Source organism: Gymnoscopelus braueri (genome assembly GCF_963280865.1).
Source record: "Gymnoscopelus braueri genome assembly, chromosome: 24".
In the NCBI taxonomy this organism is placed as follows: Eukaryota; Metazoa; Chordata; class Actinopteri; order Myctophiformes; family Myctophidae; genus Gymnoscopelus; species Gymnoscopelus braueri.
The window spans coordinates 15,573,916-15,587,265 of record NC_137626.1 but is presented as its reverse complement, the minus strand read 5'-3'; the positions used below and the strand labels follow the sequence as shown (position 1 = coordinate 15,587,265).

The 13,350-nt window shown below is 44.0% G+C and overlaps 1 protein-coding gene across 1 annotated transcript in view; it reads left to right on the top strand.

The window, feature by feature from the left end:
- The window catches only part of LOC308080488 (GTPase IMAP family member 8-like), a gene marked incomplete at its 5' end in the record, with an annotated part of 30,756 nt that continues 17,406 nt past the window's right edge, over nt 1-13,350 (top strand). The window contains 2 exons of the mRNA XM_080422386.1: nt 1-118; nt 9,139-9,765. Coding sequence (XP_080278512.1) covers nt 1-118; nt 9,139-9,765 — 745 coding nt within the window. The remainder of the gene's footprint in view (nt 119-9,138; nt 9,766-13,350) is intronic.

Here is a 13,350-nt window from a genome sequence, read left to right as displayed (position 1 = left end):
ATGACTGGTAAGGCTCCAGCCAGGACCAGCGGGCCCAAAACACGCCAGGCCACGACACGCCACGGGCCCACCGATCAAGCACCCCCCGCCAAAGCCCCCCACACCATAGTACAAAGCAGTAAAGATATTAGCACTGGGCCCCAAGGGACTCCAGTAACCCATATGGGGTCCGAATGGTCAACCTCCAATGTACAGGTCCCTCTCCTTTCAACCCTTTTCCCCACAGAGATGATACAGAGATGATCAAATGTAAAAATAAAGAAAATAAAATAGCCTTGAAGCCAAGCTGAAATATAATCACCCCTTCATCTGCCCTCCCCCCCTCTTTGGGAGACACAACACAGATATAAATAACTATAAACCATCAGGACCCCGGCATTAGCACAGCGGGGAAAGCCCCAGCCAAAAACAGCAGATCGACAAGCCCGCAGCCCGAAGCACCACAAGCATGCCGACCAACCACCCCGGCCACAGCCCCCCCACCACAACAATATAAAACAAAAACACACACAAAAAAAGACACCATCACTGATACCAAAGGGGCCCCAATTACCCATATGGGGTCCACACGGTCAAACATAGATGTCCCTCTCCCATCACCCATCCCTCCACGTCCCCCCCAACCCCGGAAGGCCCAACCATTGTATGAACAAAATTTAAATCAACCACTCAAACCCCATCACCGGCAGTACGGGGGAGGCCCCAGCCGAGAACAGCAGTCCGCCAGGCCCAAAACGCACCCCGATGCGACACGCCATGAGCCCGCCAGCCAGCCACCCCCGGCCAAAGCCCCCCCCCCAAAAAAAACATCAACACAAGAAAAACCACCAGCATCGAGCCTCGAGAGGCTCTAGTAACCCATAACGGGGTCCAAGCGAATAAAAAAATAAAAAGATAAAATAACCACTAAGTCAAGCTTTGATATAAACACACTTTCATCTGCCACCCCCCCTCTCCACCCACACCCTAAAGGAGACAACCTAAAACTTAACCTCAGTTTTTGTATGCTCTTCAGTTGCTGTCCCCTTATCTCCCCTATCACCCCCCCCTCTCCCTCTGAAAGACCCAACCAAAATATAAACAAACATTCGATTAAGCATACTTATAGTAGGCCCCCTCCCCCCGGCAGGTACAGATGTAATTAAAATAAAATAGTACATAGTACATATACACATACCTATATATGCATACACATACATACATACATAAAAACTGTATACTCTGCTCCCCCAAAGGAGCAGAGTATTCCCCCCACCCCAATGTCAAATGATAAACTGTGCCCTTTATATAATGTTTCACTTAGGTCCTCATAATACTAACAAATGATCCAACTTTATCAGTGTCCGATTAGATAACTTACTGTCCTCCTAGACGATTCAGTCTCGCCAGATAACTCACGGTCCTTTTTGAAGTCTGCGGATGAGATACAATGTTGTCTGTTACTTTATTTGGCTGTCTTCATGGATGAGGGATTCGACGTCTACAAGATTCAGCCCTCTGCATTTCTTTTTCTCTCCGTGCGTCTTCCATCCATCCTGAGTCAGCAGAACCCTGTCGAGTAGATCTCGTTCCTCCACGTCGATGTCGATTCCAATCTTCTCCAGCGTGGCTTGTGCATCCAGTAAAGAGGGAAAGACTTTCTCTCCGGTGTCCAAAAAGATCTTTATTTGGAGAGGGTAGATTGTTTTGGCTTTGATATTCTTGTCTTTTAGTTTTTTAATCACTTCTCACACACTTTTCCTCTTTTTTTGTAGGATTTGTGAGTAGTCATTGTCAAAAACAACTCTCTTCCCCTCAAACTTGATGTTCCCTTGTGACCACGCTAGATTGTCTGTTTCACACCGTGGTCTAGGAATCACACAATTATGGACCTCGTGGCGCAGACGGCTCTCTTGGTTTGGGACCAGCCGAGCAATGGGCCCTAACCACCCGTACATTTAGCTCTTCTTCCAAATCCAAGTTAGCGATCAGGAATTCCGCAATAAAGCCAGGCATATTATCCTTCTCTGCGCCCTCCTTTATCCCATACAGCTGTATGTATTTGCGACGCAGATTATTTTCCAAAGAATCACATTTAGAAGCTCTGTTAGCAACTCAGACTCCCCACCGGTACTGCCGGCAGCCATGGCTTGCGTTGGCCCTGTTAGCTTTAGCTGGGTTAGCTTTAGCTGCCTTGTGTTTGGACGCGGTCCTGACTCTTCCGTGTTTCCGTTGCTAGAACTCTTCTTCATCGATTTCTTGTCTCTCAACATTCTTTAGCGACCATGTCAGTACATTTCCTTCATCATTTGTTAGATTTTGCATTGTCTTTAGGGCTATTTTTAATAGGGCTCGGCGGAGCTAGCGATTCACGCATCTGTCTTGGCCATGACATCACCGGAACCCACGTTTGGATTTTCAAACGATTGCTATAGCGCCCTCCTTTGGCCGATTGGAGTAAGATTGGTTTCAGTGATATTTGGAGTGACCCTCTACAATACTACACAAGAGAGAGAGAGACTAATGAGGAGTGAGTGAGGGCAGGGGTGATTATGGATTGAGAGGGACTGACAGCAGGTGAGGTGGGTGGATCCAATTCATGGGAATAGGCCAGGGGGAGTGTTACATACTAGGATGACTCTTTTCTACAAGAACATATGTCAGAAAACTTACAAACAAATACTGTCAAAATGCCATTTGATCTTGTCTTTAAAAAGTGAACATGCATTAATTAACAAAGTCGTGATATTTGTTCAGTAAATTATATTTGGACTGGTTAAATTGCGGTTTGAACCAGGGACCTACAGACTGGCAGGTAGACAGTGTACTGACTGAGCCATTGGATAGACAGAATTGGATTTCATGTGTGGTAAGTTATCATAGAGCATGAATTGCTTATTATATACAAGCTCATAACGCGTCACATTGTAGATCGGCTGTATGTGGTTACTGTAGGTGTTGTATTAATAATTAAATCTGCAAAGTAACAAGTAACTAAAGCTGTCATATGCTGTAATTGTAGTAGAGTAGAAGTACAGTCGGTGCCTATTGACTTTGTCGTTTCTCATGTTGACATCACACTCCTCATTTGCCTCACTCACTCGTGCAGTAAATCTAGTTCCAAATACTACCACGAGGTGGCGCTTTGGAGTCACTTTTTTTTTGTTTCAAGACAGACAGACAGACAGACAGACAGACAGACAGACAGATGAGATGTGTTCAGCATCGGGCAGTCAGGAACGCATCTCTGTCATTTTAGAAATGTTCAGACACACATTGTTTTCTGTCTGTCTGTCTGTCTTGTCTGTCTGTCTGTCTGTCTGTCTCAAAAGTCCGTAGAGAGAGAGACAGACAGACAGACAGACGTCTTATATATATATTTTTTTTTCTTGCATCAATTTCTGTGTAGTAGTAGTTTAGACTACCTCTTTCCTCTGTTAATGAAACAGCTTCATTAGTGTAGCGGCTAAAACTGATGCCCGGTCATTTTACGACCCGAGTTCGAAACCCACGCCATGATCAGCTATTTTTACTTTTACTTCTACTCCACTACATCTCAGAGGAAAATATTGTACTTTTACTCCACTACCATTATTTGAACGCTTTAGTTACTAGTTACTTTGCAGATATAAATCATTACATTATAAAACATACATTATTTGCCCTATTTTACATAGTCTATTTGAAAATAGCCGATCTACAAGCTCACAACGCATCGCGGCGCATTGTGAGCTTGTAGATCAGCTATTTTCAAACATTTCAGTACTTTAAGTATATTTTGATGCCAATACTTTTGTACTTTTACTTTGATTGAACTCAAGTAACATTTTGAGCACAGGCCTTTTACTTGTAACAGAGTATTTTTATATTGTGTTTGTTTTGCTATTGTATTGCTACTTTTACTTAAGTAAAATATCCGAGTACTTCTTCCACCCAAATGAATTTGACCCACTGGTCGACTATTAGGTGTAACAACGTTGCGTCACCAAAAGTTAGCTAGTCGAGATGCTGCGCTAGGTTGCGAGCCTCGTCACTACCGTTCTGGCTGAATTCAACCGGGTGTTTGTGCTTTCTCTATTTACAACCCGTACATGATGTACGGGTACATCTACATAAACGTTCAGATTTCAAATATAAAGTGCTTAACTCATGGCCATGGATGTTACAATTCACTTCGAGTGCGTATAAGTACCTGTATCTTCCGTATTGTTCAATAAAAAGCATTTTAATCCGATTGGCGGCCATTTTCTCATAGAGTTATAATGTATCAGAGTGCAATACTCCTCCCAACCGATAGGGTCGCGTAAATGAAGCCAATGGAGCCAATTCGAAGACAATAGCCACCAATCCGATTAAAATGATTTTTATTGAACAATAGGAAGAAGATAGGTGTACTTATGCGGGCCCATACATAATTGTAACATCCGTGGCCATGGGGTCATTACTTTATATTAGAAATATGAACGTTTATGTAGATGTACAACACCAGGGTGAAGTTCATCCATGACCGTCGTAACAGACGACCGTCATGTGATCAATGGCCAACAGCGAGGCGTTTGTTTTCATTCTTATAAGACCGCATGGCTCATTTATATGCACGTGAAAGTAACTAAGCGGAAAGTAACTAAGTACATTTACTCCATGTCCACTTGTTGCTGACGGTGGTAGTGTAGGAGCAGCACTGTAAAAGCTGTAATTTGTACCGCGGATTCGGATGACCATGAGAGGCCATCCGCGCATCTCTGCTCTCAGAGTTACACCCCTGGGGGTCCCCGGGACCCCACTTTGAGAACCAATGGTCTACTAGAAGCTCGCTATCTCTCTCTCTCTCTCTCTCTCTCTCTCTCTCTCTCTCTCTCTCTCTCTCGTTCTTCGTCGACAACTGTTATAAAGTATTCAATCAAGTACTCTGCGTGTGTGTGTGTGTGCACGCCGTGTGTCTCTTTCTTTGAGCGGGGGGGGAGAGAGAGAGAGAGAGAGAGAGAGAGAGAGAGAGAGAGAGAGAGAGAGAGAGAGAGAGAGTGTCGGGGTGTTTGATGTTGGGGGGGGGGGCGCATGCGGGGGGGGGGGGTGCTCGGCGCATGCGGGTTAAGCGAGAGGTGGAGCTATAGCGTCATCGGTTCAGGAAAGATGCGTATTTGGTTGTACACACGCAGACGCAAGGGTGGCGTTTTCAGTCCGGAATTCAAATCATGATGCAACACTTTGTGAGCTTGTAGATCGGCTATTTTCACTACTTTTATGGGACACTGTTTTACAACAAAGTAGAATTCATTTGTGAAGAAAGAAAATCCCATTAACAGTTGAAAATAGCCTACACCATTTCTGCCCATCCCTCTAACTTCATGTAGGCCAATTGGTGCATTAAAAATATAAAAATTGGCCGCTCTGAATTTGTATCTGAACAAATACTTTGATAGAAGAGATACAGAGGTAGGCCTACTGTAGGGGGGAGGGGGAACCTGATAGCAGAGTTCCTTACTTGGCTTATATTTGGAATAGGCTGCATATCATTAACATAACCGGTTTGACAAGAGACTGGGCCAGTGTTGTAGGCTAGTGCTAATTTTGGAAGTGGGGGAGCACGGTTCTTGAGCCAGGCCGCGCTGCGCTAAAACGCACTGTCTGTGCCTGTGGTGGCCTACTGAAAGCTATAATAACATAGTAGTAATGACAAGGGTGCAATTATATTCAATGATATTTAATTGTTTTGTGGAAAACGCATGGCTCATCATGCTTAATTAAAGAGAGACTCACTTGCCTTTTCTTAGTGCTTTTCATTGTTTGGACAGAAGACATTATAAACATTTAGCCAATATTCGATCATCATTAAATAACAGACAGTGAACTGGTAAACTGGTGACAGCATGTCATGGATAGCACATTAATTCATCATAAATGAATATTGAGGAAGAAATAAGAATAGAAATAAAATAAAACAAACCAAAAAGACGCCAATAACCCCTGTCTTATAAAAATTGCCAAAGTGGGTCTGGGTTATCTGACATGACAGGCTGTGCCACTCTGGTTTTTGTGCTTTCTGCCGCGCGATGTGCTCGCAGCCAAGTCTTGACATAAGGCTCTGGATTCCAGGACCTGAGCGGAGGTCCATACTGTCTAATAAACATCAGAGCCGACACACGTTCTGTATGCAGTCGCGAACGGAGTGATGTTATGAGGTTCAATGTTCATCAAACTAAAGCCGCACTCGCATTCTGCCGAGCTGCATGGAATGAGCATATTACAGTTAATAAGGGGAACAAGTGCAGCTGGTACCTTTCTCCCTCCACATTCTATGTAGGCCTATAGTCCCTAAAAGCATTCACTGAAGATTTTTCTAAGGGTTTTCTAAATCTCACCTGCACAACCCAATATTATGCTGTTGTTACAAATTGAATGCAGTAAACATGAATGTGCTGTCACAGATGATCCAATCATCTTATAAAAAAATTAAGCATATGCCAAGATAACTGAGAATATATAGCTGATGATGAGCTAAATATATTTGTTTAATGTCGAAGTTTTTATTTTTAAACTTTATGATAAAAGCCGCACAGAGCTTTGTGCCTCGTCATGTATTGTTTCTATATTATAACAATAACAATGTGCTCATAAAACTAAACTAAACTTGACAGCAATATGGAAAATCTTATAAATATATTTCATAGAATAACCGGTTAATAGAAATAACGAAATAACGGTTAAAAGGGGCAGATAGGAGCGTTGACGCCTGTTACTTTATTGTATTTATTTATTAATGCAGGAGCGCGAGGTAATAAATGTCACATGTGTACTGTATGCAACAGACATGATATCTCTCTGTCTTTCTAGGAAGTTAAGAGTTAAAAATATATTTTAATTATTTAATATAGCAACATTAGGCTATTTCAAAATGCTTAATTATTTTATTCATCAGTGCCACTGAAACACCACCACAGAAATAAACAAACAAATAATTTGTCAATTCAAATGAGCTATGGCATGAGAAAAAATACGTTTACATTTTCCAAAGCAAGTGTCAAAACATAATACAAAAGTGTAAAGTAAAGGGAGAGGATACAGTAACTGTAGGCAGCTCTAGGCAGTAGACCGCTGCTGCCCCTAGTGGCACAGAGTGGAAATAAGTGGAAATAACACATGTCCTGCGTGACACGCATGAGATGCCAGAAAAAAAACGACAAAGTCAATAGGCAATGACTGTAACACAAATGGAAAGTAAAGTAAAAGTACCTCAAAATTGTACTGTGCATTGTAAGCACTTGTATTGGAACTTGAGTAAATGTACATGACTGACAATGTATATTGTTTCTTGTGTCTGGGTAGCTCAGTTGGAAGAGCGCTTGACTCTGAACCGCAAGGTCACGGGATCAAATCCTGGCGGAAGCAACATAGCATATGAATAATCTGGTTCCCTGTTGTATAGAGCATTGTTACAGGTATAGATTCATGTTTTTGTTAATGTTGCTACCCTTTAAATGGCCATGGCCAATAACGTGGCATTGGGCGCTTAAAGTTAAATATTTGAAAAACTACACATTATTTCAAAGAAAAAGCATAGGTGGTCTCCATTTGAATGGAGTTTCTAAGTGAAAGTATGTAAGAGGAGTAGGGTGCTAATGTTTTGAGGAGAATATAGTCTATAAATAGTGAAGATATAATAGTGTTGTCACTGCTCCTGCAGCGAGCCCACATTAAAGACCGTAAAAGTAAATGATTCCAACAGGGAAAACTACTTTTCAGCTCGACCCAGCTGAGGTGGTCATATATGGCACGCAGGGGATCAATCCGGGGTTAAGAAACTCACTCATAGACACCTCAACCTATTGCTTTTAACAGGAATCAAACTCTCGCCCTTCGGACTCACAGGCTGAGACACTACCTGTAGTGCTATAGCTTCGTCCAGGCTGAAGTTGTCTGTTGAAGATCATAAACGTTTGCCTTCTGTCATGAACCAAGCACCTGTTTCACTAACACTAAGATCACTCGTTCACAAACCATTTACCAATGGAGAAATTGTAGGTCTCCTCGGAACCGAAACTAGTGAAAGTAGCCGATCTACAAGCTCAGAAACATGTTGTTATCTGAAAAGTTGTGAGATTGTAGATCGGCTATTTTCAGAATGAAGTATGTCATACATTGAAAAAACATACTCTCAAATAAGTATTTAACAATTGCATATGCATTAATTGATGCAATCGTGTTATGTGCGATGAAATTGAAAAGTAGCCTGCTCGAAGGGAGGTTTGAACTGGCGAACTTGTGGTTGTGAGGCAGGTACTGTAGAGAGAAGCCATTTGACCATCAGACCTGAACTGGTGAAAAAGGAGCTCACACAGATGACACAGTTTCACGCAAATTGCTCAGAAATCCTGGGTTTAAATGTTTTTCAAACTGCTCAATATGGCGGAAAATCTAAGGGCGGAGCTTACTGGTCAAAGTGATAGATGTGTTCCTCATGAGTCAAGGCACATGTGTAAGCAAGTTGCATGGCTGTCGGCCAAACGAGGCATGACTTTTACCTGTTTAAAGTTTGCATTTTCAAAAATTTGCTATAGCGCCCTCCTTTGGCCAATTGGAGTAAGATTGGTTTCAGTGATATTTGGAATGACCCTCTACATTACTGTAAAGTTTCAAACAAATTTGAGTCTGCATGTATGTGTTGGCATTTTTCAATTGATTGCTACAGCGCCACCCTTTGGCCAATGGTTTTGAGTTTTGGGCCTTGGCCGAGATGCATAGCCCTCTACTATATTGCCGAGTTTTGTAAAAAGTGACCTCACGGTTAGGCCGTGACAGAAACAACGGCGGAAGAATAGTAAAACCCAAGAGTTTCAAAGAGGTTTCGAGCCTTATACAGTAGGCCTCGAACCCTCAATTATTGAAACAGAGAAATAATCGGCAAAAGTTAAGTTTCTGAACTTTGTGAGGAGTTTTAGTTAGCTAAATAAAATTGAGTATGAAATATAGTAATTCTATCCCCTCTAATTCATAGCCTTCTATAACTTAGAGAGCCTAAACTTATGCACCAATTAAAGTCATGTTGCTGTAACATGATCAACACACTTCAAATGATGAATTTATAAATACATGCTGCCATTTTCTTTCTTTCTTTCTTTCTTTCTTTCTTTCTTTCTTTCTTTCTTTCTTTCTTTCTTTCAGATCTATCACATTTCATAACAAATGATGTAGAAATCCGGATTGTGCTGGTGGGGAAGACTGGAGCTGGAAAGAGTGCCACTGGAAACACCATCCTGGGTTCTGAATCATTTAAAGCCAAGTTTTCACCCAATTCTGTGACAGAGACCTGTAGTCAGGCCAGTGGTGTAGTGGATCGTAGAAAGGTTTCTGTTATTGACACTCCAGGCTTGTCTGACACTGGGTTCAGTAATAATGGAAACATTCAAGAGGTCAAAAACTGTATTACCTGCGCTGCTCCTGGTCCTCATGTGTTCCTGTATGTGATCAAACTAGGGAGATACACAGAAGAGGAGAAGAAAGTTGTGGCAAAGATTCAGAAAGAATTTGGACAAAGTTCAGACAAATACACCATGATTCTCTTCACTCATGGTGACGATCTTAAAGGTTCAATTGAAGAAAGTGTGAAAGATTCTCCAGAACTACAAGAATTAATCAGCAAATATAGTGGTTTTTATCATGTCTTTAACAACGAAAGCAAAGATCCCTCTCAGGTCACTGAGCTGCTGGAGAAAATCAAGAAGATGGTGGAAAAGAACGGTGGAAGCCACTACACCAACCAGATGTTCCAAGAAGAAGCAAGCAAACAAGGTGAGAGAAACCAGTCATTACTCACTAACTCTCTGACTGCCAGAGTAATAGTATAATAGTGTGCCACTGCTGCCAGCGAACCCCCTGGAACCCCCTCAAGGACCCCTGGGGGTCCTCGGACCCCCTTTGATGATTAGTAGTGTAATGTACATATGTAAACACTTCACAAAAAGTTTGGAAACGTAACTTCGGTCGATTATTTCTCCCCTTCAGTAATACCAATTGGTATTGTATTTTTTATCATTGATTTAATCACCTTTACAATGTGACAGTGTGGCAGTCACTGGTGTGTGACTGGCACCTGAGCATGGGTTCTGCAACTTTGTTGAGTTTGTGTGTATGCTCCAAGCAGCAACATTGCCTCCATGGAAAGATGCCACGTTTGTCCCCTATCAGAATCAGAATCAGAATCAGAATCAGATTTATTGTCACATCACAGGTTTACAAGGTAAAAAAGTTGGTGAAATTCGTTTTTGTACATCATTCCCATCGCAACGTTAATTTCCATAGAAAGAAGAGGGGGGAGAGAGAAGAAGGAGAGGGGTGGGGGGCAAGTGGGAAGGAGATCGAACAAGAGAACAATAGAAGGCCAAACAAGTTATCTACATATTTACAAAGTACCTGAGATAAAGAAACAAACTAAGGTGCCTGAGCATAGCAGCAATGTATGTATACTGTGCATGATATACTTATAGACGTTAAGGTGCTTAGAGAGAAAAGAGCGCAATAAAAAAAAAAGACAAAAAAGTTTGTGCGTTATACATGGGATTAAGGTGCAAAAGGTCAGTGCGTGTCCACCTGAGGGTGGACTGACCCTGGTATAATCCGCAAGTAGCTCCATGAGGGAGCTACTTACAAAAGTAATTTGTACCTGGTGTAGTCCACAGGTATGTCCGAGGGGGAGCTAAGTCCAAGTCATTTGTCCCTGGTATAATCCACAGGTGTGTTCAGTAAGAGCCAGAAAAGTCTGCGACCAGCTGGGCAGTCTGCGACGCCTATTGTCAGGCTGCTGAAGAGGGCTCATGCCTCATTCAGCATTCTGACAGCAGCCGGGTTAAAACTACTCCAGAACCTGGTGGTGGAACTCTTGATACTGCGGTAGGTCCCCTTGCCCGGCCGCGGTCGTTGTAGGGTTCTGAACAGTTTGTGACTTGGGTGGTACTTGTCCTTGATGATGCGCTTGGCTTTGACCACGCACCGCTTCTTGTACAGATCCTGGAGCGCTGGGAGCTCGCTTCCCATTATTCGCTCTGCCGATCGCACTACTCGCTGTAGGTTGATCTTCTCTCGGGCAGTGCAGTTCCCATACCAGGCCGTGACACAGCCTGTTAGGACGCCTTCAACCGAACTGTTGTAATACAGCTTGAGGATGCGCTGTCCTACTCCGAGCTTCTTCAGGCGGCGGAGCCAGTAGTCGCTGCTGAGCCTTTTTCTTCACTGTGTGTGGTCTCCCATTTTAGGTCCTCCTCGATGTGTACTCCGAGGAACTTGAACTCGCTGACCCTTTCCACTGCAGCACCGTCGATGAGGATGGGCGCATGGTCTCTCCGCGGCCTCCTGAAGTCCACGATCAGTTCTTTGGTCTTGTTGACGTTGAGAGCGAGGTTGTTCTCCCGGCACCAGAGCGCCAGTGAGTTGATCTCCTCTCTGTAGTCAGACTCGTCGTTGTTGACGATTCGGCCTATCACTGTCGTGTCGTCCGCGTACTTTATGATGGTGTTGGAGACATGTGTGGCTGTGCAGTCATACGTGTACAGGGAGTAGAGGAGAGGGCTCAGCACGCGTCCCTGGGGTGCTCCGGTGTTGAGGGTCAGGGGGTCAGATGTGATGCTGCCCATTCTCACCACCTGATGTCGGTTGGACAAGAAGTCCTGTATCCAGTCGCACATGCTTGGGTGTAGCCCTAGGTCTCTGAGCTTTTTGTCAAGTATTGCTGGGACAATGGTGTTGAATGCTGAGCTGTAGTCCACGAACAGCATACGTACATATTTGTCCTTCAGCAGCTTGTTGTCCATGTGCGAGAGGACGGTGTGGAGAGCCATGGCAATAGCGTCGTCGGTGGATCTGTTTTTGCGGTATGCATACTGCCACGGGTCCAGCGAGGCAGGTAGCGTGGAGCTGATGTATTCCCTCACCAGTTTCTCGAAGCACTTGCTGACGATCGGGGTGAGAGCGACAGGTCTCCAGTCATTCAGGCATGTAACTCTGGCCTTTTTGGGAATGGGCACAATGGTTGACATTTTGAACCCTGCAGGGACCACAGCCTGGGAGAGGGAGAGGTTAAAGATGTCAGCGAAGACACCCGCCAGCTGGTCTGCACATGCCTTAAGGACCCGGCCTGGGTCCGGCTGCCTTGTGGATGTTGACCCGTGCGAAGGCTGTACGCACTTCTCTCTCCGAGATGGTTAGAGGGTTCTCCTCTGCTGGTGCTGCTGATGGCCCCGCTTGGCTGCCGCGGTTGGAGCTGATCTCAAACCGTCCGTAGAAAGTGTTCAGTTCGTTGGGGAGGGAGGCAGGCGGGTTCACCTCGCTTCTGGTTCTTGTTTTGCAGTCTGTCAAGGTGTGCACCGCCTGCCACGTGCTCCTGATGTCGCCATTGCTGAGTTGGTCTTGCATCTTTTCAGTGTAGGCCTTTTTCGCCTTCCGGATGGCGCTGTTTAGGGCCGCACGCGTCGTGTTATGCGTTTCCACGTCGCCAGATTTGAAACCAGCATCCCGTGCATGCAGATGTACACGTACTCCGCTGTCCATCCATGGTTTCTGATTGGGATAGATCCGAACTGTCTTTTTTGGGACTATGTCGTCTATGCACTTACTGATAAAGCCAGTGACTGAGTCTGAGAGTTCGTTGATGTTATTCCCAGCGGCGTTCTTAAACATCCCCCAGTCAGTCTGGTAGAAGCAGGATTGTAGCATACCGTCTGTGTCCTCGGACCAGATTCGGATCTCCTTCTCAACGACCGGCTCCCTTTTTAGCCTCTGTTTGTAGGCAGGTAGCAGCTGGATGGCGTAGTGGTCAGAGCTTCCTAGCGGTGGGCGGCGGAGAGCTTTGTATCCATCCTTGAAGGGCGTGTAGCAGTGGTCAAGAATATTGTCACCGCGGGTACTGCAGGTGACATGCTGGTGGAATTTGGGAAAGACCTTTTTTAGGTCTGTCTGGTTGAAGTCGCCTAGTAGCTAGGCGGAATTATGCCGTTTTCAATACACGATAGTGCACTTGGTGATACAAGCGCGAAATTTGGCACAGATGTCCTTCATATGACCCTAATTGATAATCAACCTCTGGCCACGCAAAAATCCTAAGATTTCAAGATGGCCACCACCAGTTTTCAAAATGGCTGCAACTGGGCCAACATTTTGGACTATATCACTTTGCTGGGGCTGTAAATCTTTGATTTCCCCCTTATTTTAATATAGGAGAATATGTTCTGAAGGTATTTCTACCAAGTAAGGAAAAAAAAAATATTAGGTTCCAATATGGCGGCATATTTTCCAATATGGCTGCCGATAAATTGCATAAATGTACATTCACATGAGCTTGTAGCACATGTATTTGTATTAATTACCATACACAGAATCAATTTA